The sequence below is a fragment of the Phyllobates terribilis genome, unplaced genomic scaffold (genome assembly GCF_046119375.1).
Source record: "Phyllobates terribilis strain yellow unplaced genomic scaffold, ASM4611937v1 Scaffold_1__5_contigs__length_1240528914, whole genome shotgun sequence".
NCBI lineage: Eukaryota > Metazoa > Chordata > Amphibia > Anura > Dendrobatidae > Phyllobates > Phyllobates terribilis.
In genome coordinates this window covers 991966841-991991043 of record NW_027362761.1, presented here as the reverse complement: position 1 = coordinate 991991043, position 24203 = coordinate 991966841, and the positions used below count along the sequence as shown (strand labels likewise).

Sequence of the window (24203 nt, the reverse complement as noted above, 5' to 3'; positions counted from 1 at the left end):
ATCAGTACATATGTATGGTCTCATATATAATCAGACACAGGAGTACGGCTTCAGGATGACATATATTTATGTATTGATAGATTTATCTATATAGATATATATAATAAAGTGCAAAAGGAGGAGACAGTATATTTGCTCCCTTCTGGTGTAACATAATAATGTCCACATAGTAAAAGAAAAGGCCGTCTCAGTGTCATGGTAAATAATGTAAGTCAAGGCAGTCTAGGCACGATATAGAAATATAGTATCATTAGGCTTATCCATGGTGGTGAGGGTGAGAGGACACCTGCCGTCTAAGCCTCGACGCATGTTTCGCTGTTGCTTTAACGAGGGGTATATGATGAATGATGTACTGTATATATCCAGACTAACTAAGTCTCCCCATGTGAGCCTTTAGATCCGGCGCATGATGAAATCATCCATCCCTATCTGCACACGTCTGCCGAGGGAAGGTGTTCCCCCTGACATCAAGGGTGCAGATGCACAGCAGGCCATCGGAGACACAAGGGAGTAGGACAAAGTGCGCATGCGCACAATGGCGGCCATGTTTTCGGCGTCTAGGAGAGAGGACAACTAAGAAGCCTGGAGGTGCATTGTGGTCAACCTATATAATAAGCATATGTGAAGTTTTATTAAGGAGAACGAGCGGAAGGGGAATGAGAGTTTTAACAGAGTGCTGTGCTGTGCCAAAGGTACAGTTTCCATACACATATGGGAAAATATATCAACTGGCAGTGATAACAGTAAAAAATATAATGTAGTAGAAGATTGTGCACTATGAGTTACAATTGAAGAATTAATGACTGTGGAAAAATATATAGGAAAACAATAATACATTTTTATAACCCTACCATGACTTTCAGGCAGGCAATGTCATTGCTGGGGACTCTGAAATCTTGTATCCCAGTGGTGCTCTTAGCTCAGTTACATATCAAAAGGTTACAGCAAGATATCCTGACAAGCGAAAGTGCACTAAAAAGTGTTTAGAAGGAAGATTAAGCTGCTGTGATCAAATGCCTCCTTTGGTGGTTAAGCATAGAAAATCGATCAAAGAGAGTCCCGTGGGTAAATCAGGTTTCAAGCATCATAACTACAGATGCAAGTCCTCAGGCTCATTCGGGAGAACGTCTAGTCCAAAGTGGTTGGACAAGAGAATAAAGGTTAAGTTCCTCCAATCTGAAAGAGTTACTGGCGGTGGAGAATTTTCTCTCGTCTTTACAGGGCGGGCATGGTCTTGTGTTGTCGGACGACCAAACGACGGTAGCTTATATCAATCATCAGGGAGGAACAAGATCCGACACTAATGGCGGTAATCAAGCAACTTTTCAGACAGCGGAAGCTCATCTCTTTGTTAAAAGCGCTGCACATAAGAGGAAAAGAAAACAGAGCAGACTTCCTAGACCGCAATCGGCTGAGACTGTAAGGATGAACCCTGAAATCATCAGTTTTTAAACAGATAGTGAATCTATGGGGTCTTCCGGGTATAGACAAACAAACAAAACGGGAAAGTAAATAAATTCTGCTCTCTGAATCCCAGAGAAAATGTACATATGGTAGATGCCTTTAAAGTCAGATGGGACTTCATTCTAGCCTATGCCTTTCCACCAGTGATATTTATTCCAGCGGTGCTGAGGAAGATCAGGCGAGAGTGATAATGGCCCAAAACACCATGATTTTTGTGCATGAGGTTAATGTCGGTAACTGATCCATGGATTCTGCCAGATATCCCGAATCTACTCATCATAGTTTGGCATCCCCAGGCAACTGGTCTTCACTAGACAGCATGGCACTTGAGAGGTAACTTTTAAAATAACAAGGATTTTCTACGTGTTTGGTCTCCACCATACTTCAGTAGTAGAAAACCAGTAACAACAAAAAATATATGGTAGAACCTGTAACAAGTTTCTAACCAGTTCAGGGGCAAGACTAGGAGATGAAGTCCCAATCAAACCTATCCTGTAACTTCTCCAAAAGGGGTTGGAGCATGGGTAATCCACTCTTAAAGCACAAGTTTCAGCTTTAGGGGCATAATATAATTATGGCCTGGTAAGTGACAGATGGATTACAAGGTTCATTAGGGCATGTGGCTGATCAAGACTCATTTCTTGTCCAAAAGTACCACCTTGGGATCTGAATCTGGTGCTGGAGGCACTAACCAGCCCCCCTTTTGAACTGTTAGACTCTTCATATGTCAGAAACCTTACATTGAAAACAGTTATTCTGGTAGTGCTAACTTCAGTCCGCAGGGTTAGTGATATCCAGGTCTTTTTGGTTAGTGCTGCTTTTATGCAGATTTTGTAGGATATGGTTGTTGTTAAACCAGTCCCTGACTACCTTCCTAAAGTTGCCACTAGGTTCCATAGAAATCAGTTGATCATTCTTCCTACCTTCTGCTCTTACCTAGGGAAGAAAAATTCCACACTCTGGATGTCAGGAGATCCTTGATAAATTATATCTCGGTCACAAAATCTTGGAGGAGAAGCCAGTCATTGTTCGTTTCCTTCCAGGGTCCTAGAAACAGTCTGAAAGCCTCCAGAAGTAGTTCAGCTAGGTGGATTAGAGAGGCCATTCAGTTAGTATATTCCTCAAGTGGTAGGTCTGCTTCAGAGGACCTGAGGGCTCATTCTATTTGGGACAATTGCAGCCTTCTGGGCAAAGAAGGCGGAATTGTCTATTGATCAAATATGTAAGGCGTCTTCTTCCACGTTCTATAAGCACACTAGACTTGATTTGACAAATTCTGCTGATTTTATACTTCGGGGGAAAGGTTCTAGAGGCGGTTGTATTATCGATAGTGGAATTTTTCAGAACCCATGACGGCACCCTTATATCTCCCCCCACCCCTCCCCTCCCGTCACTGATAATGTGTGTTAACTAGTTGAAATTTGGGTGTGCGGTTCATGTGGCGTATATAGGTAGAGTTTTGGTGATGGTATCAAAATTTGTATATAACTGTATTGGAGGTCCTCTCATGCTCTGTAACCCTACTGATGCGGGGTAGGTTTGCGGTCTTGTGCCGACTAGATGTGCTCGGCCACGCTCAATACAAGTATAACCGGGCTTTCAGTGCAGCGGCCCGGGTAGCTTTAGAACACTACCTTCCAATTAACCCTATGTCTGAAAGTTAATAGAATCCCTTTTAATTTAATTCCCTTTAAAAGTACATTTTCTACCCTTTTTCTCTTCATCTAATGATTTCTTTATTTTTTTCCTTCATGTTTTGTTAACTTAGAACGAATGCGACTGTTTTCTTTTTTTTTTTTTCACCTATTGCTTGTTAACGGAATTTCTCGGCACGTATCTCCTGCGGTGGCATCAGAACAATGTGACTCTGTAATTGCCTTCTAGAAATGTCACTTTGTTTTTCCTGTGACAACCTCCGAAAACGATTCAAATATTTTTCTATCAATGCAAACACTCCTTGTATAGTTATCATTTATTCATGGCACTAGTGCGAGCCACAGCTACATATTTAAACTATTGTGTGCATTTGTAACCAACGTTAATGAAAAGTAAATGAGTTATTCCTGTACGTGACACAATAGGCAGCCTTTGTGTCATATTTCTAGCAGCCGTACATAGTCCCCTCAGTTTATTAGATATCCCTTTATGAAAAACGAGGTTTGTTTCTTAATTATGCCCATAGGAACTCAAGAAAATATTCACACTGAAGATTTGTTGGAGACCTCTCTGAGAATTGCCCATTTATCTGAATTGGGCTTACAGAAATGAATGCACTTACTGTAAAAAGAATCCTAACCAGATGACTGGAAGGGGTTATATTACACTTGCAGAAATTTTACAACAAATCTTCCTATTCTTTTTGTCCTAAATTAAGAAAATGTCGTCTTATTTCTCCAAAACAGCGCCACTCTTTTCCATGGGCTGTGTCTTGTCTTTGCAGCTGACAATCCTTACAAGTCAATGCCTCAGCTCCAATGTCACACACATACCAGTATCAAGAATGGTGCTGTTTCTGGAGAGAAAATAAAATTCAGACAAACAGAACCACTCACTATAATGAGATAGACACTTTGTATGCCCTTTTTTGCATTTGTTCCGGTGGCATGCATGTTTTTAGGTGTGCACAGAGCTTGGGTCTTCCACAATTGTGCACTAAAAAGACCCTTAAAAGAACATAGCCCGACCGGAACACAGAACAGACTAAGTCCAAAGTGTCTGCCTCATGAGTGTGTTTCTTTGGGATTTACACAGAAACCCCGTTGTAAGCGCTCAGCAGAGAGTGCAGGATACATCTGACCCGAGCCTTATTACGCTTTTTGGGAGGTAGACTGAACAGACAGCAGTACAAGAATGGTTCTCATGTACTGCAGTGCCTGAGACCTGTCAGTGACTCGCTGACAGAGCCTGTAAGACCCTGTTTATATAGCAGGATCTTACAGGCCACCGTATCTTGGGGTCATCACGTGACCTCAAGGTACCATGGCAACGATCGGCACCCACGATTACGATCGTGGGGCTTTTTGTTCTTGTGAACCACTTAGATACCGCAGTCCCAGGGTGGCGCTATCTACTTCTAATCACAGTTTTAAGGCCCCTTGATGACTGCCATTTTAATGGGTATCAGCGGTCATTAAAGCGCACCTGTCAGCAGGATTGTGCTCAGTAAACTACATACACTGTCAGGTGGGTGACATTACACTGATTAAAATGATAAAAAAATGTTTGCGTAAAGCAAAAATGGCCACGGCGTCCGCGCATTCACTGTAGCATCTATCGGCAGGCGATATATATGCTAGTGCGCACGTGCGGCGGCCATTCTGTTGGAGAAAAAAAAACTTTTTCTACAGCTCGGTTGCCGCGGCCATTTTTGCTTGATTCAAACTTTTTTTTTACCTAACCCCACACTACTAAATGCATTATGTAAAATAGGAGGCAGGTCAGTGAACGATCAGTGAGCTGTCATAAGAGCATACAGATGAATAAGTAAACAGAGCACCAGATAGAGTGCCCCCCACAGCCTGTCCCTTAGCACGAGTATATCATCTCTAAACTGAAAATAAAGATTACACAAGAACCACAGGACAGATTTCATCAACCAAGGTATCATTTTACTCAGTATAATGTCGCTCACCTGACAGTGTATGTAGTTTACTGAGCACAATCTTGCTGACAGGTGCACTTTAAGGGGTTAAATTTAATATTGTGAAAAAATAAACAAACAAATATGCTCACCTTTCACCCTGGTGCCGTTCCAGCAATGCTGGGGCCTCCCGTGACATTGATTGCAGGGCTCACAGGACAAAATAGTCAGTGATTGTTATTGGGCTACTCCACTTGTCTAAGGTCTGGTCGAATGCGTGAACCTTTCATAATCCGCAGAAGTGATGGCACAGCAGCCAGTGTCACGCAAATCCTAGCGCCAACATCGCTGGAACCAGTTCTGGAGGTGTGTGTTTTTTTTTTTTGTTTTTTTTTTTGTTTGTTTGTTTTGTTTTTTTTAAATGAGACTACTTAATTTAAAATGTGGTTGTACTGGACAACCCCTTTAAGCCCAGTCACAGACCAGATCATTTTTACTGTATACTGTAAAACTGTATTACATGATATAGAACAATTCATCAAATGGTTGCGGGTTTATGGCCTTATGGGAACTAATAATACAATTTAAGGTAAAAAAAAAAAAAAGTTGTATAAAATAAAAGATCGCATTGTCCTGTTTATTCAATTGAAAATAAAAAAAATAAAAATTAACAGATTTGCTGCACAAAAATAAGATGTATTGCAACATAAAATTATGAAACCCATGGGGAAAGTGCGCAAAAAAAAAAAAAAAAAATCGAAATTACAAAATTGCCATTTTCTTGATGACGTACCTCAACACAAAAATGCAATGAAACACAATCAAATATTCGTATGTTGCCAATGTTATCAACCACTACAACTCTGCACAAGAAGCACAGCCTCACTGGTTTATCAATGGGGCCAAAAAAAGCTTAGAAAATAACGAGCCAAACTAATCTTTTATTTATTTTGCAAATTTCTTCACTGTTTTCACCATTAACCGGTTCCCGACCGCCCACTGTAGATAAACGTCGACGCTTGCTGGGCTCTGTGCAGCGCCGACGTTTAAAAACGGTGGGTGGTCTCGCAGCGCTCAGGACCCCCAGGGTCCTGCAAGCGCTGCGATTCCGGTGCAGAGCCTTAGCTCTGACAGGGAACATCATCGGGACCTGACTGGATCAGGTCCCAGTGATGTTAACCCTTTGCTATGTTCTATATGCCGTGATCTATAGTGATCGCGGCATATAGAAGATAGACAAAGGAGAGGGGGTCGTCTTACTTACCTCTCCGACGACCCCTGATACCTTCCAGGACCTGGGGTTGCTATGGCAGCTGGAGGTCACATGACCGCCTCCAGATCTGCCATATATGGTGTCCTGCCTGGCTCAGCCTGCAGCTGAAGCCTGGCAGGACACACTGACTGTGAAAGTCAGCAAAGATCTCATGTAATGTAATACATGTCTATTACATCACATGAGATCAGTGATCAGAACAATAAAAATTAATGTCCCATACAGGGACTAAGTAAAAATGTAAAAAAAAAAAATGTTTTTAACTGTTTAAAAAAAATCACAAAATAAATAAATAAAATATTAAACCAATAAATCCGTATATTTTTACAAAACCAAAAAAAGTACACACATTTGTTATCGCCGCGTCCGAAACAACCAGAGCTATAAAACTGTCACACTAATTAACTCCTTCTATGCACACCGTAATAAAAAACGGAGCAAAAAAATTATGCTTTTTCATCATATCGCCAAACAAAAACTGGAAAAAAATCAAAAAGCAAAATAGAAATAAAAATGGTACCGCTGAAAACGTCATCTTGTTCCACAAAAAAAAGCCGCCATACAGCTCCATCAGCCGAAAAATAAAAAAGTTATAGCGCTCAGAATAAAGCAATGCAAAAAAAAATTTTTTCTATAAAATTGTTTTATTGTGTAAAAGCACCAAAACATAAAAAAAAATACAGTAAGTGTAGTATCTCTCTAAACATACTGACCCAAAGAATAACGCTGCCTGATCACTTTTACCACACGCAGAACGGCATAAAAAAACCCTCAAAACCTCAAAAAACAATTCCTGAATTGTTGGTTTTTGTTAATTTTACCTCCCAAAAAACGGAATAGAAAGCGATCAAAAAATGTCACGTACCCAAAAATGGTACCAATAAAAATGTCAACTCGTCCCGCAAAAAACAAGCCGTCACATGACTGTCGGCCGGAATATGGAAAAATTATAGCTCTCAAAATATGGTGATGCAAAAACTAGATTTTGCAAAAAAAAGCGTCTTTTAATGTGTGACAGCTGTCGGTCATAAAAACCCGATATAAATCTGGTATCTCTGTAATCGCACCGACCCGAAGAATAAAGTAATTTAATCAGTTATATCACACTAGGAACGGTGTAAAAAATAAATAAAACCAATTCTTCACCTGCTACTGATTGGTTTATTATGTCTCCCAAAGATCGCAGTAAGGCTCTGCTCACATTTATCCTGCGCTCTGCGCTGAGCGCTTACCCCAGAGTTTCCGTGTAAATCTCTGAAATACGTGATTCAGACGGAACCCATGACGGAAGATTCCCTGTAATGAGGCAGATATAGGCCACTGGGATCCCACGGTGTCATTTGTTTTAGGCGTGCATAAAAGTGCGGTTGGCCACAGTTTGTGCACTTCTGAAAAAAAGGACACCGCTAAACAGAGGCCAGACGGAGTCCAGAGTAACTCTGCTGCCTCATTACAGTGAATGGATCCCGCAGGGGTTTCATCTGAATTACATCACTTGGAAATTTAGATGGAAACCCCGATGTAAGTGCTCAGCCTAGAGCGCCGGATAAATGTTACATAAAATGTTCCCAATAAAAGCTTCAACTCAGTCCTCAAAAAAAAGCTAGTCCCCACTCAGGTCCGTCATCTGTTAAAAATATAAGGGACTTCCAAGTTACTGGTAGCAGAAAGGCTCTGGAAAAGCGAAATGGCCCTTGCCCCCAAAAGAAATTCAGAAAATTGTGTGCTCCCAAATCCAAATGCCTATTTTACAATAATTTGTAATCCAATTGTCAAATAGCGCTCCGTCCCCCCCAGATCTCGCCGTACGGCTGAGCGGTACGATACAGCCACATATGGGGTATTGACACTTTTAGAAGAAATTGTGTGACACATTTCGGCACCATTTTTACTCATTGCCCTGTGTGAAAATGTAAAATCTGAGGGTAAAACATTTTTTTGTGGTTAAAAATAGAATTATGCTTTTTTCACTGCCCAATGGTATAAATTAAAAAAATAAAAAATACTCACTACTTCCCTAGATGAATTCCTTGAGAGGTGTAGTTTACAAAATGGGGTCACTTGTGGGGGTTTCTGCTGTTTCGGCATGTCAGCGACTCTTCAAATGTGACATGGTGTCTGCAACCTATCCCAGCCAACATAGCGCTCCTTTCTCTTCCGAACCCTGCCGTACACCAAAGCAGTGGTTTTCCCCCACATATGGGGTATCGGCGTACTCAGGAGAAATTGCACAACAAATGTCATGGTGCAATTTATCCTGTTACCCTTATGATGATGCAAAATTAGGGAATGAAAAACATTTTTTGTGGGAAAAATGTGAAAATTTTATTTTTATGGCTCAATATTATAAACTTCTGTGAAGCAGCTGGGGGTGCAAGGTGCTCACCACACATCTAGATAAGTTCCCTAAGGGGTCTAGTTTCCAAAATGGTGGCACTTGTGGGGGGTTTCCACTGTTTAGGCACATTTGGGGCTCCCCAAATGCAACATGGCGTCCGCTAATTATTCAAACAAATTTTATATTCAAAAAGTCAAATGGCGCTCCTTCCCTTTCAAACCCTGCCGTGCGCCCAAACAGTAATTTGCCTCCACATATGGGGTATCGGCGTGTTCAGGAGAAATTGCACAACAAATTTCATGGTGCAAAATTAAGGGATGAAAAACGGTTTTGTGGGAAAAATGTGAAAATTTTATTTTTACAGCTCAATATTATAATCTTCTGTGAAGCAGCTGGGGGTGCAAGGTGCTCACCACACATCTAGATAAGTTCCCTAAGGGGTCTAGTTTCCAAAATGGTGTCACTTGTGGGGGGGTTTCCACTGTTTAGGCACATCAGAGGCTCCCCAAATGCAACATGGCGTCCGCTAATTATTCAGACAAATTTTACATTCAAAAAGTCTAATGGCGCTCCTTCCCTTCCGAACCCTGCCGTGCGCCCAAACAGTGGTTTTCCCTCACATATGGGGTATCAGCACGCTCGAGAAATTGCACAAAAAAATTTGGGGTCCATTTTTTCCTGTTACCCCTGTGAAAATAAAAAAAAAATTGGGTCTAAAGTAACATTTTTGTGAAAAAAGTTAAATGTTCATTTTTTTCTTCCACATTCCAAAAATTCCTGTGAAGCACCTGAAGGGTTAATAAAGTTCTTGAATGTGGTTTTGAGCACCTTGAGGGGTGCAGTTTTTAGAATGGTGTCACTTTTGGGTATTTTCTGTCATAAAGACTCCTCAAAGTGACTTCAAATATGATGTGGTCCCTAAAAAAATGTTTTTGTAAATTTTGTTGGAAAAATGAGAAATCGCTGATCAACTTTTAACCCTTATAGCTCCCTAACAAAAAAAAAAAATTTGGTTCCAAAATTGTGCTGATGTAAAGTAGACATGTGGGAAATATTATTTATTAACTATTTTTTGTGACATATCTCTCTGATTTAAGGGCATGAAAATTCAAAGTTTGAAAATTGCAAAATTTTCAAAATTTTCACCAAATTTCCGATTTTTTCACAAATAAACGCAAGTGATATCGAAGAAATTTTACCACGATCATGAAGTACAATATGTCATGAAAAAACAGTCTCAGAATCAGGGGAATACGTTGAAGCGTTCCAGAGTAATTACCTCATAAAGTGACAGTGGTCAGAATTGAAAAAATTGGCCCGGTCACGAAGGCAAAAACAGGCTCTGGTGCAAAGTGGTTAAGAAAAAAAATCAAAATTTTGGTATCTGCATAATTTTACTGACCTGGAGGGTGATGTTGCCAGGTAATTTTTACTACATAATAAATGTAAAAAAAAAAAAAGACAAAAGTGTGACAAAATTGCCCTCATTCTAATGGACTTGGAAATGTTTTTCAGTACATTATGTAAAATGAATGGTGTCAAAATAATTCCACAATTCTGCTGATGCAAAAATAAAAAGAGTTATGACTCTTGGAAGGAAGGGAAGAAAAAAAAGTGAAAGTCCAATATTCTAAATTCGCCACAACCAATTAAATTATAGATCCTTGAAACCATCCTCATCCACAGGAATGACTTAAGGGAAATCTGTCACTGGGTTTTTGCTATTACATCTGAGAGAAGCATGATGTAGGGGCAGAAAACCTGATTCCAATGATATATCATTTACATGGCTGCATGTTGTATTTTTTGATAATGTTTTATCTGCTGCAGATCTAGCAGTTCTCTGAATGCTGAGCTCTGTATAACCCCCTCCTCCCTCCCCCATCACTGATTGGCAGCTCTCTGCCTATGCAAACTACACAGAATGCTGCTAATCCTTGGTGGGGGCGGGAATAACAGATCTCATGAATATAAAGGCGTAAATAGACAAGTGATAATCAGTGATAATCTCCTGCTGATAAAACCATGAGTTTTACCAAAACTGCAGCCCAGTAAGTGACACATAATTGGAATTGTTGTTTTAGAATTATGCTGGTCTCAGATAAGGTGGCAAAAACCTTACAGATTTCCATTATTTATCTGCTAATTTTAAAGATTCACTACATATGTTTTCTTGTATATATGAGATTTCTTCATTGTACTGCTATGACTTTCTTACAGTTCACCACCTGTTAACATTACAGGGGGCTCAACTCCGCTGAATGCAAATGGCCCCCACTGCAGTAAGCATAACCGCCCCTCTGTTCTTCGTGTTGTGCGAAAAGATGGAGAGAACAAAGGAAGACAGTTTTATAGTTGTGCTTTACCGAAGGAAAGACAATGTGACTATTTTCAAGTGAGTAAACTTGAGTCTTCACATTCAGCTGTGCCCTGCAGTCACTCATGTATGGGGTCAGATTCATTATTACATCTGAGCCTTTTTTTGCCTGTTTTTTGTTTTTAGGACGTTTTTCAGTTGCTCTTTATTCTTCTTTTTTTTTTTAGTTTTAAAGTCTATTTTATGTATGGGCCAATTTGTTTAATGTTTTTCATTGTGTGTGTGGTTTGAGGTTTCGAGATATTAAAGTTGCTTCATAAAATGTATTTTTTGTCACAACTGTTTTTGTGCAAATGTACTCCAGTCACCTTCCTCCCAACTAACCCCCCCCCCCCCCCCTTGCCTTCCCCAGAGTAAATTTATGTATGCCTGAATTTCTTTGTGCGGATTTTGCGACAGTTTAGTAAAAAAATTAACTTTTTTTGCACTAAAATCACAAAAAGGTTAAAAGACAACAGAAAAGCATTTTTTTATTTAGTGCAAAATTCATGCACTACTTGTGTCATTTTGTAGAACTTGGCACAAAGAACTTAAAGCGCACCGGTCAGCAGGATTGTGCTTAGTAAACCACATACACTGTCAGGTGGGCGCCATTACACTGAGTAAAATGATACCTTTGTTGATGAAATCCGTGCTGTGGTTCTTTTAGAATCTTTATTTTCAGTTCTGACATGATATACTCATGCTCTGGGGCGGGACTTTGGGGAGGAGCTGTAACTTGTGCTCTCATTATGTATTCCTCTCACTGGCCTCTGACAGGTCACTGTGCTTTGTGACCTGCCTCCTATTTTGAATATTGCCTTTGTAATTTCTCTGCCAGTTTGAAATTTACATCCCCCAAAATGGCCGCCGACGCCTGCGCATGTGCAGTAGCATCTATCACTTGCTGATGCTACGACGTTGGTGCCATTTTGCTACAGAAAAAAAACTTGCCTGCAGCAATATGGCCCCCGCCGCCTGCACTTGCGCAGTAGTCTTTATTGCCAAGAGATGCTACTGCGCATGCACGGCGCCATTTTGCTGCACCCAAATTCTTTTTCCAAAAGCAAAATGGCGCCCGCTCAGTAGCATCTCTCGGCAACCAAAAGATCTGAACTGTCTGATAAAATAAGCTTGATCCAAGCGCTGCCCATTTTTTTCAGACAGCATTCAGACCGAAAATACAGTAATGTGAATGAGCCCTAACATTCATGTTAAATAGTAGTTAGTACACAGAAGCCATAAGTTACAGTGATTCCTATTCTCTCCATATAAAGCTTAACTGTTCTATTAGGATTTTCTTGCATTTTACAGCAAAAGCCATGATACATAAACAGCTTACAACATAACTTTCAATAATGAAATTCCTTTGCTATCAGTCGGGAGAGGGGTACAAAAAAAGTCTCAGGCACTCAACATACCTTGGAATATTGTGAAGATGCTTATCATGAAATGGTGTAATTTGTCACAACCGTGAAATTAACTAGGTCTACGGCAATGTTAAAGGAGCTGCAAGAATTTCTGGCAAGTACTGCATGTGACCGCAATCTCCCGTATTCTTGATATATCTAGCCTGTGGATAGAACCTTTTTCTTACAAAGAAAAATATCCCAGCCTGACTATGCTTTGCTAAAACCTACGTCAAGTCTGCCAAAAGCATGTTGGAAGATAGTCTGGGGCCAAGTTTGAACTTTTTGGCAATAATTCAAAAAAAATGTTTGGTGCAAAGCCAACACTACTCATCCCCAAAAGAACACCATACCTACAGAAGCATGGTGGAGGCAGCATTATGCTGTGAGGCTGTTTTTCAGCAACTTGAACTGGGGTTTAATCAAGGTCAAGGGAATTATGAACAGTTCCAAATATTAGTGAATTTTGCATCAAAACCTTCAGGCCTCTGCTAAAAAGCTGAAGATTAAGAGAAGATTCACTTTTTTAGCATGGGAACGACCCTAAGCATCAACAAAAGAATGGCTTCATTAGAAGAAGATCAACGTTTTGGAATGGCAGAGTCCTGACCTGAATCCAATGGAAAATCTGTGTTGACCTGAAGAGAGCGCTATACACAGGAAATCCCCTCACAATCTGACAAATTTGAAGCGCTACTGCAAGGAAGAGTTGGCAAAGGCTGCCCATTCTAGATGTGCAATGCTGATACTCATACCCAAAAAGACTGAATGCTGTAAAAAAAAATAAAAAAATCAAAGGGTAGTTCAACATAGCATTATTCTAAGGGTGTGCATATTTATTCAACCACATTATTTTAGTTCTTTAGTTGTTTTTATTTTTCCCCCGAAAAGATTTCAGTATTACTTTTTTAATTGAATTGCACAGATTTCAGGTGACATCAAAGGTGGAAAAAGTTCTGAAATGTCTCCGCTTGGTATATACACTGCTCAAAAAAATAAAGGGATCACTCAAATAACACATCCTAGATCTGAATGAATGAATTATTCTCATTGAATACTTTGTTCTGTACAAAGTTGAATGTGCTGACAACAAAATCACACAAAAATCATCAATGGAAATCAAACTTATTAACCAATGGAGGTCTGGATTTGGAGTCCCCCCCAAAATTAAAGTGGAAAAACACACTACAGGCTGATGTAACTTTGATGTAATGTCCTTAAAACAAGTCAAAATAAGGCTCAGTATTGTGTGTGGCCTCCACGTGCCTGTATGACCTCCCTACAATGCCTGGGCATGCTCCTGATGAGGTTGCGGATGATCTCCTGTGGGATCTCCTCCCAGACCTGGACTAAAGCATCCGCCAACTCCTGCACAGTCTGTGGTGCAACGTGACATTGGTGGATGGAGCAAGACATGATGTCCCAGATGTGCTCAATCAGATTCAGGTCTGGGGAACGGGCGGGCCAGTCCATAGCTTCAATGCCTTCATCTTGCACATGAGGTCTGGCATTGTCCTGCATTAGGAGGAACCCAGGGCCAACCGCACCATCATATGGTCTCACAAGGGGTCTGAGGATCTCATCTCGGTACCTAATAGCAGTCAGGCTACCTCTGGCAAGCATATGGAGGGCTGTGCGGTCCTCCAAATAAATGCCACCCCACACCATTACTGACCCACTGCCAAACCGGTCATGCTGAAGGATGTTGCAGGCAGCAGATCGCGCTTCCCGGCGTCTCCAGACTCTGTCACGTCTGTCACATGTGTTCAGTGTGAACCTGCTTTCATTTGTGAAGAGCACAGGGTGCCAGTGGCGACTTTGCCAATCCTGGTGTTCTGTGGCAAATGCAAAGCGTCCTGCACGGTGTTGGGCTGTGAGCACAACCCCATCTGTGGACGTCGGGCCCTCATACCACCCTCATGGAGTCAGTTTCTAACCGTTTGTGCAGACACATGCACATTTGTGGCCTGCTGGAGGTCATTTTGCAGGGCTCTGGCAGTGTTCCTCCTTGCACAGAGGAGGAGTTAACGGTCCTGCTGCTGGGTTGTTGCCTTCCTATGGCTCCCTCTACATCTCCTGGTATCTGCTCCATGCTCTGGACACTGCTGACAGACACAGCTACCCTTCTTGCCACAGCTCGCACTGATGTGCCATCCTGGATGAGCTGCACTACCTGAGCAACTTCTGTGGGTTGTACTGTAGACACCGCCTCATGCTACTGTACCTCTAGGGGTGAAAGCAATGGCAAAATGAAAAAGTGACCAAAACCACTGCCAAAAAGGATGTGAACAGAGAAATGGTCTGTGGTCACGACCTGCAGAACCACTCCTTTATAGGGGGTATCTTGCTAATTGCCTATAATTTCTACCAGTTGTCTGTTCCATTTGCACAACAGCAGGAGAAATTTATTCACAATCAGTGTTGCTTCATAACTGGACAGGTAGATTTCACAGAAGTGTTATTGACTTGGAGTTATATTCTGTTAAGTGTTCCCTTTATTTTTTTGAGCAGTGTATATATTTTTTTTATATGACAAAAACATGGCATTTTAACAGTGGTGTAGACTTATTAATTTTTTTTTTAAATACATATGACACACTTTGGGAATGTGCAGCCTATACTAGTAGCATATTATAGAGAAAATATTGATCATATACAAGGCAGTTCAATACAGAATTGTAAATGTGTTTCGATTCCTAGTTTTTGTTTAGGAACTTCACTCCAACTTGGAAAAACAGGATTAAGTATTCTGCCTCATGGCTTTTTAAATCATCAGTGCTTCATAGATCCATTTTATGGCCGTAGAAGCCGTCCCATGTGCCTCTGCTTTTACAGGAAGGTACATTCTTCAGTAAAAAAATAAATAAATCATGGAACGCAATGCACAGATTCAGCTGTAGAAATATTGTAATAGAGGAGACTATAAAGTGTGTACTGTAATACATATTATTGATCTCTATGTCTTTAATGGTTACTAAGCACAAAGGGCTGCATGAATATAAACTATATGATCATCTTTACAAGCATATAGAAGACTGTATAACGTAATATAAACTTTTATTAAACATCACTAATACAGTATGTGTTATACATTGTTTTCAACAGCAACCTGCAGAACTTCAAATGCTTCTCTGAGCTACAATACATGCTGCAAGTACAAGATCCGTAATATGTTGTATTCACACAGTTTCTCCACTTTTCCTGGAAAATACCGTATACACAACTAGGGTGTGATTATATAAGGTGCTTGCATCAAAAATGTGGTGGAAACACCTTAAGTCTCAATATTTTTGCATGACTTGGCAGTTGCACAATAATATTTCGACTTTTGGGGTTTACACACCTGTCCCAGCCAGCTACGCCAATATGGATGTAGCATGGACAGGTGGTGTGGTCATGCCTGCCCATCAAATTCATCATAAGTTTTGCCAGTAAAGTGGTGTAACTTGCTTCAAAAATGTATGCCAGCATTGCACGTTGAGTATCAGATGCACCTGATTTATTAAGCTTAAGCTGCCGTTTCTAGAAATGATAGGTTCCCTTTAATGGCAATCTCTCAGTACAAAAGATCACTGTCCAAACCTTCACCCTTGGTGTGACCTTTCCCATTCACTGGTTTTACATCTATCTCTGACCTCCTCTGGTTCTTGTGCCAGAGTTGTCAATCAAAGAAGGCGGAGGAGGGGAGATTGATGGATAACAAGTAGGTGGGAAGATGCACCTAACTGCTCAGCCAAGGTTTGAAAAATCATTTTGTGTTGAGAATACACTCTATAAAGGCTTGTTTATGCTACTATTTTCAGTCTGAGTTCTGTCTGTAAAAAAAAATGGGCAGCACGCTGACAGCACTTGGACCAATGTTATTCAATGGCGGTCATGCAGATGAGCATTTTTTCCCTCTCACCCATGACCGTATCTGTGAGAGAGTGGTATCCGACCCCATCACTGGACATGAAGCCAAGAACACAAAATAAAAAGACAACACCCACTTTCTCCTTCAATGTGGTTTCCTGTCCTTTGGATGTAGGGGCCTTGAGTACACGGCTGGAGCAGCCATGAACCATAGAACATTATAGCATGTTCTATAGCAACCACCAGTAAGAATGGCAGTGAGTACAGGGGCCCAGTTGGGTGCTGAAATGCTAACATGAGTTGGGAGAATCTATATTGAATGCTTCAGTACCTTCCTATGTTTGATGTCTGGCCTAGGGCCCTGTGTTTTTCACACGGCGTGCGTCCTTGTGATTCTTGCATGTCCTGCAGCCTGGCGTTCGGCCTGCAGCCTTGCGTTTCTCATTTTGGCGCTGTGGCTTAGTTGGTTAAAGCACCTGTCTTGTCAACTGGAGATCCTGTGTTTCGAACCGCCGTAGTGTCTGGTCTCATGTCTTGTGTGTTTTGGCCTGCCTGAAGGTGTTCTGGCAGCTTGGTAGTTGTTGATTAGCCTGCCATCTCAAGTCTAGGATTTTCTTTGGCTGCCTCTGTCTCACGGCATGACTTGATACCAGATCTGGTGAAAATATTCCAACACCAGTGTATCCTCCCGGTCGAAGTCGGAAAATGGACTCATTGGAAATTAAGTTGGTGGGCCATTATACACTAAGTATTTTGGGATTGAAGTCCTAAAACTGATATATTGAACTAAGTGGTGAGTTAGTTGAATATCCAGTCAACGCGCTTTTGCAGTTATAAAACGGCAACACTGCAATAAACCTATAAGGGGAGGAATCGATGGATGAATTAAAATGTCTCCTTACCTGTCAGAATCCTGTGGCAAAGGAGGAACATCTTTGCTAGTCAAGACGAATGACTTTGCACTGAAGAAAGACAGTTCTGATTATTACTCAAGAACAGGATGATGCGTCCATAAGTTACATGGTTGAGGGGATGGGGTTCTAATACCTTGGTTTAAGACCACCTGAGCTTTGACCAATACCATATGAGGTCTATATCTCTATTTGAGTCCGCTTCCTCATGTGAAAAAAAAAAGTGCATCATACAGTTGATGATTATCACTTTGTTTCAACTAACAATTTTCATGGTTGGATGGTATGATTAGCAACCATTTTAAGTTAAGAAATTGATACCATTATAGAGAAGAGGATAAATTCTATCATCCCTAAATGAATGTTTGATCATGGCTCTTCATATTGAATAGCTCAGATCTCTCTTGCCGGTTCTAGTTGTGCCATCTCTTAGTACTTGGCTAAGATGCGGTAATCAGAAATTCTCTAAGATGGAAATCTCGAACTACAGTTGTCCGTTTCAGCTTAAAATAAATTTCTTAGTAGGACTTAATGTTATGTCCTAAGGGGCACACACACAAGTTTTTTGGTGAAGTCCGATTGTAATAAAGTACTAAATATTTCTTCTGGTTTCTGGAACCCCTTTGGCATTCTGGGATGTACAATCTACACTTGATAGAATAGAGTTGGGTAGATGTTTTGAACCATTAGGTGATCATTGACACCAGAAGGGTTTCTTACAGTCAAGATCTTGGCCTTAGGGGGCTTCAATGGAAAATGTCAACAATATTGGGTTTGATTAAGTAATATTTTAAGCAGGTGCAGTTGCTGGGCCCAGCGGCCACTAGGAACCCTACTTCAGGCCTTGTTAGGGTTACCAGGTTCTTTGAATCACCCTGACTCCTGCTTCCATTTACATGCTAAGTCTTAGTACCAGTTGTTAAATATCCTAACCAGCTGAAGTATATAGCAAGTCCAGAATATCCAATTAAATCAGAGAAAGATAGCCAACCATACAGGTCTCTAAATATAGATCCTCTCTAGGGAAAAAAAGATTGTTGTAACTAGTACAATAATTGCTGTTTTGTTTTGTTTTTTAAACTCTTGGCGCTTTTTTGTTGGCGCTCCAAATCAATAGATATTCTCTTGAGTGAATATCTAAGGGTATGTGCACACAATGACTCCCGCTGTGGAGGAGCCACATGCGGATATACAAATGAGCGGCAGATTTTTATTTTTTTTTTACATGCGGACTTTCCCCATAGAGGTTAGGTCTAGGAGAAAAGTCTGCATGTGGACCCACCTTAGAAATTGACATGCTGCAGTCTGGAAAGTCTGCAGCGTCGAACCTGCAGCGGCTCCGGATCGTGTGCACATACCCTTAAACTATTCACAATCTACCTTCCTTAAGCACTATCCGGTGAACTAGTATATTCTTGGGATCTTTCTTCAGGTGAAACATCTTACGGGGATGCTCCCTCCCTATAAGAGGATTCCTTGGTTATAGTCTCTCAGATGCGGTCATGAGTGAAGGGAAAAATAATTACTTCTCAGTAATTTGATTTTTCCGAAACCCATGATAGCGCCACAACTTATTTGCTCCCTCTGGCTTACGGTTGGTGGTGGTTCTCAAGCCCGTTTTTCATTGTGAGAGGAGAAGATTGAGTGAATGTATAAATAACAAGAAGAATGATTATTTTGGTGTCTCCACATTGAAGGAGGAAGTGGGAATTGCTTTTTCACTTTGTGCTCTTGGCTTGCTGTCCAGTGACTTGGGTGGATCCCATTCTCTCTCAGGTGCTGTCATGGTTTCAGGAAAATCAAATTACCAGTAAGGAATTGTCATTTTTTTTCTCCAGACTTAATCTGCTCCTGAAAAAAAATGCAGCATCCACTAGTTTTTTTTCCCCCAATTCAAATAAGTGACTTCGCTAAGTCGATGAATGCACAAAAAAATCATGCAATATGGAGCCACTGTATAGCATCCTTTTTTTATGGATATGCTGCAATTCTTTAACATGGGAAACTAAACGAACAGCTGCTACAAAAAAAACAAACAGATTGTGTACGAATGAGAAATAAAATCATCCGAGTTTTCTGGTTGAAACTGAAGATTGTTTTTTTACACGCTGGTGTAAACCTGACCTTAGCATTGCTAAGTACACATGGGATTTACATTCTCCACCGAACTAGGACTCCATTCACCATAGAAATTGCAGGCATGCATATGGATTAACTGTTTGTCTCTCCCAGTGACTATCTAGCGATTATTCTGTGGACTGCAGTAGTTTCCTGGACTACTTCCAGTCTGTGCAGCAGAGATGAGAACTATAAGAAATATCCAGTCACTGGGTGGGATGTATCAAAAAATGGTGCAAAGAAAAGGACACCAGTCTAGTCGCCTCTTTTTAAATTTTAATGAGCCACTGAAAATAAGTGACTTTTTTGGGGTTCCATGTGGATCTCCCAATATGCTTTAACAATCCTGACCCCTTCTACATGTGTCAGATTTGATGCTTAAATCCATATTAAAGGCTTCTTAAGATGTCAGAACATGGACTGGCCTCAGATCTCCAAACCAGAGTGAGACTACTTCATACATGTTTGAGGCTGACACACTCGGGTTATGAGAGGCACGGCCAGTCCATGCATTGTGGTCTATGCTTGGAACGATTTGCACGGATGACTGAAGCAGCCTTAACATTTCATCCAGTGCAAGTGAATTGGTTTTCTCTGACCATATTAACAAGTAATGAAAAATTTCTGCTTTGATTTTTGTGTCGTAGAGAAAAAATAGGCACCGCAATAAGTCTAATGCTACTAATTAAAACTGAAAATACTAATGAATGACAATGGGTTTAATCATGAGGATCTGTTGAATGTGACGTAACCTATTTCAGAAATGAGTGCTGTCAGTCTTGGAGTTCAGCCACAGAAGTTCACATTGAATTTTAATCTGACTTGTGATCAGAGCTGAAAGATCCTAAATGCTTCTGCTTTTATTTCAGTGGGCTGATCTGCATTTTCCATTCTGCAACCATCTGAAGAGATGTATTATGAGGACAGTTTTGAAGATTGGTCCAAACAATGGCAAAAATTTTTACGTGTGTCCTTTTGGTAAAGACAAACAATGTAACTTCTTTGAATGGGCAAAACCCACAGAATAGCTGTCCGGCGTGTATCATTGCCTTGGCGCGCTTACAGAATATACATTTAAATGTTCTTTTCACTAATTGTGATTAATGATTTCCTTTTTTTTTTTTTTTTTTTTTTTACAGTTAATGTACAATAAAATATTTTTTTCCCAACATTTGGCTATGTATACTTTTTTTGTAGCAGACATTTTTATTTTGCAACTTGCTGCAGGACTGTTAGTCACCACCTTTTGGTTGTTTTAGCACCTGTATTGTTCTCTTGTACAGTATATGGCACAATAATGACTAGTGTAGAAACATGCAATAAATTCTAAAGCAGCAGAATGTTGTAAGTACTGTACATCAAGTAAAATGACAAAAGAAACCATGAGGCAAGGTGTTGCGCGAATGTTTGCTATGCTGCACACATGCAGTATATATCAGATTGTGCCTATGGTCAGCTCACAACTGGCAATGCACACCCACATCCAATGCAATTCCTCAGCGAAAATTCACACACAATACCCTGTTTTTTGGTGTGTTTTTTTGTCCCTTAACTCACAACCTTGGATGTCTCCATAAGTCCAAGTGGCCTGGTACTTACCTACTTTGGGTGTATGGATACGTCATGGTGATCGCCCACGCACAGGTGCTTTGCGCACGTGATCACCGTTGGGTGTCAGCTGATTCTGACATCCGATACTCAGTGCCAGGAGCGGTGCCGTACCGCTCCCAGCACTTTAAACCCCTAAATGCTGCGATTGAAATCTATTGCAGAATTAAGCTAGCAGGCAGAAAGAGGAAGCCCCCTCTGCCCTTTGATCGGCGCCACAGCGGGGGCCCGATTGTTGATTTGGTGACCCGTTGTCGTCATGATGACATCTGAGTCATCAGAACAAGCAAACTTGCTAGATCATGCTCAGTGAATGATCTTACAAGTTTGTTAGTACAGCGCTTACAGTTTGTATAGTATAGGAATGCTCCTACATTCCTATGCTGTATAAGCGATCAGCCTGTAAAAAGTGAAAGTCCCATTGTGGGACAAAGTAAAAAAAATTGTAAATATAAAAAATAAATGCATTGTACCCATAAATTTTTATGGAAAAAAATGCTTTTGTTTATATACAGTACAGACCAAAAGTTTGGACACACCTCATTTAAAGATTTTTCTGTATTTTCATGACTATGAAAATTGTACATCCACACTTAAGGCATGAAAACTGAATTAACACATGTGGAATTATATACTTAAAGTGTGAAACAACTGAAAATATGTCTTATATTCTAGGTTCTTCAAAGTAGCCACCTTTTGCTTTGACTGCTCTGCACACTCTTGGCATTCTCTTGATGAGCTTCAAGAGGTAGTTACTGGAAATGGTTTTCACTTCACAGGTGTGCCCTGTCAGGTTTAATAAGTGGGATTTCTTGCCTTATAAATGGGGTTGGGACCATCAGTTGTGTTGTGCAGAAGTCTGGTGGATACACAGCTGATGGTCCTACTGAATAGACTGTTAGCTGCTTTTTTCTTGCCATAATACAAATTCTAAGTAAAGAAAAACGAGTGGCCATCATTGACCTTCATTTCTTAAAGTAGTCAGTCCGAAAAATTGGGCAAACTTTGAAAGTATCCCCAAGTGCAGCTGCAAAAACCATCAAGCGCTACAAAGAAACTGGCTCACATGAGGACCGCCCCAGGAAAGGAAGACCAAGAGTCACCTCTGCTTCTGAGGATAAGTTTATCCGAGTCACCAGCTTCAGAAATCGCAGGTTAACAGCAGCTCAGATTAGAGACCAGGTCAATGCCACACACAGTTCTAGCAGCAGACACATCTCTTCAACAACTGTTAAGAGGAGACTTTGTGCAGCAGGCCTTCATGGTAAAATACCTGCTAGGAAACCACTGCTAAGGACAGGCAACAAGCAGAAGAGACTTGTTTGGGGCTAAAGAACACAAGAAATGGACATTAGACCAGTGGAAATCTGTGCTTTGGTCTGAGGAGTCCAAATTTGAGATCTTTGGTTCCAACCACCGTGTCTTTGTGCGACGCAGAAAAGGTGAATGGATGGATTCTACATGCCTGGTTCCCACCATGAAGCATGGAGGAGGAGGTGTGATGGTGCTTTGCTGGTGACACTGTTGGGGATTTATTCAAAATTGAAGGCATACTGAACCAGCATGGCTACCACAGCATCTAGTAGGGGCATGCTATTCCATCCGGTTTGCGTTTAGTTGGACCATCATTTATTTTTCAACAGGACAATGACCCCAAACACACCTCCATGCTATGTAAGGGCTATTTGACCAAGAAGGAGAGTGATTGGGTGCTACGCCAGATGACCTGGCCTCCAGTCACCAGACTTGAACCCAATCGAGATGGTTTGGGGTGAGCTGAACCGCAGAGTGAAGGCAAAAAGGCCAACAAGTGCTAAGCATCTCTGGGAACTCCTTCAAGATTGTTGGAAGACCATTTCCGGTGACAACCTCTTGAAGCTCATCAAGAGAATACCAAGAGTGTGCAAAGCAGTCATCAAAGCAAAAGGTGGCTACTTTGAAGAACCTAGAATATAAGACATATTTTCAGTTGTTTCACACTTTTTTGTTAAGTATATAATTCCACATGTGTTAATTCATAGTTTTGATTCCTTCAGTGTGAATGTACAATTTTCATAGTTATGAAAATACAGAAAAATCTTTAAATGAGGTGGTGGGTCTGTACTGTATTTGGTATTGCCACTTCCAGAATGACCCGACCTTATAAAACTGTCCAACTAGTTAACCCCTTTAGTGAACACCGTAAAAAAAAAAAAAGGCAAAAAAGATGATTTGTCGTCATACCGCCGAACAAAAAGTGGAATAAAACGCTATCAAAAAGACAAATGTAAATAAAAATGGTACAGCTGAAAACGTCATCTTGTCCCGCAAAAAAACAAGTCTCCATCAGTGGAAAAATAAAAGTTCTAGGTCTCAGAATAAAGCTATACAAAAAAAAAATTTTTTTCTTTAAAAGTTTTTATAGCATAAAAGCGCCAAAACATAACTATATAAATGTGCTATCGGTGTAATCGTACTGACCCAAAGAATAAAGCTGCCTTATCAATTTTACCACACGCAGAATGGCATGGATAAAAAAAAAATTCCTAAATTGCTGGGTCTTGTTCATTCTGTCTCCCAAAAATTGGAATAGAAAAAGTGATCAAAAAATGCCATGTGCACAAAAATGGTGTCAATAAAAGTCAACTCGTCCCGCAAAAACCAAGCCCCTTACATGACTGTCTGCCGAAATATGGAAAAAAATTATAGCTGTCAAAATATGACTTGCAAAAACAATTTTTTGCAAAAAAGCGTCTCTTAGTGTGTGACAGCTGCCAAACTTAAAAACCCAATATAAATCACACCGACCTGAAGAATAAAGTAGTCTAATCACTTATAGCACATGAGGAACGGCGTAAAAAATAAATAAAACCAATTCTTCACCTGCTGCTGATTTTGTTCATTCGGCCTCCCAAAGATCTCAGTATGGCTCGGCTCACATTTCTCCTGTGCTCTGCACTGAGAGCTTGCAATGGGGTTTCCTTGATTCAGACGGAACCCCCGGGGGAAGATTCCCTATAATGAGGCAGATGGAAGCACTGTGAATGCAGTCTGCCCTGTGATCCATAGAAAGGTAGACTTGGAAGGGACCCCCAGTGTCAGTGTCCAACCCCCTGCTCAATGCAGGATTCACAAAACCATCTCAGATAGATATCTGTCCAGCCTCTGAAGACTTTCATTGAAGCAGAACTCTCCACCTCTCGTGGCCGCCTGATCCATAATCGTTAATCACCCTCAGTGTCGAAAAGTTTTTTCTAATATCTAATCTGTATCTTCTCCCATTGTTTCATCCCATTGCTTCTAGTCTTTCTTTGT

At 40.7% G+C, this 24203-nt stretch overlaps 1 protein-coding gene across 5 annotated transcripts in view; it reads left to right on the top strand.

Annotated features, from left to right (window-relative positions):
• The window catches only part of NEIL3 (nei like DNA glycosylase 3), a 72000-nt gene extending 51626 nt beyond the window's left edge, over nucleotides 1-20374 (top strand). For 2 of the 5 annotated variants that reach the window (XM_073643548.1, XM_073643542.1), the window contains 2 exons: nucleotides 10876-11050; nucleotides 20171-20370. In XM_073643548.1, coding sequence (XP_073499649.1) covers nucleotides 10876-11050; nucleotides 20171-20329 — 334 coding nt within the window. In that variant the 3' untranslated portion in view covers nucleotides 20330-20370. Of the gene's footprint in view, nucleotides 1-10875; nucleotides 11051-20170 lie in introns of all 5 variants that reach the window. The other 3 variants (XM_073643557.1, XM_073643534.1, XM_073643566.1) reach the window with 3 other exon arrangements.
• Nucleotides 20375-24203: the final 3829 nt, after the last annotated feature.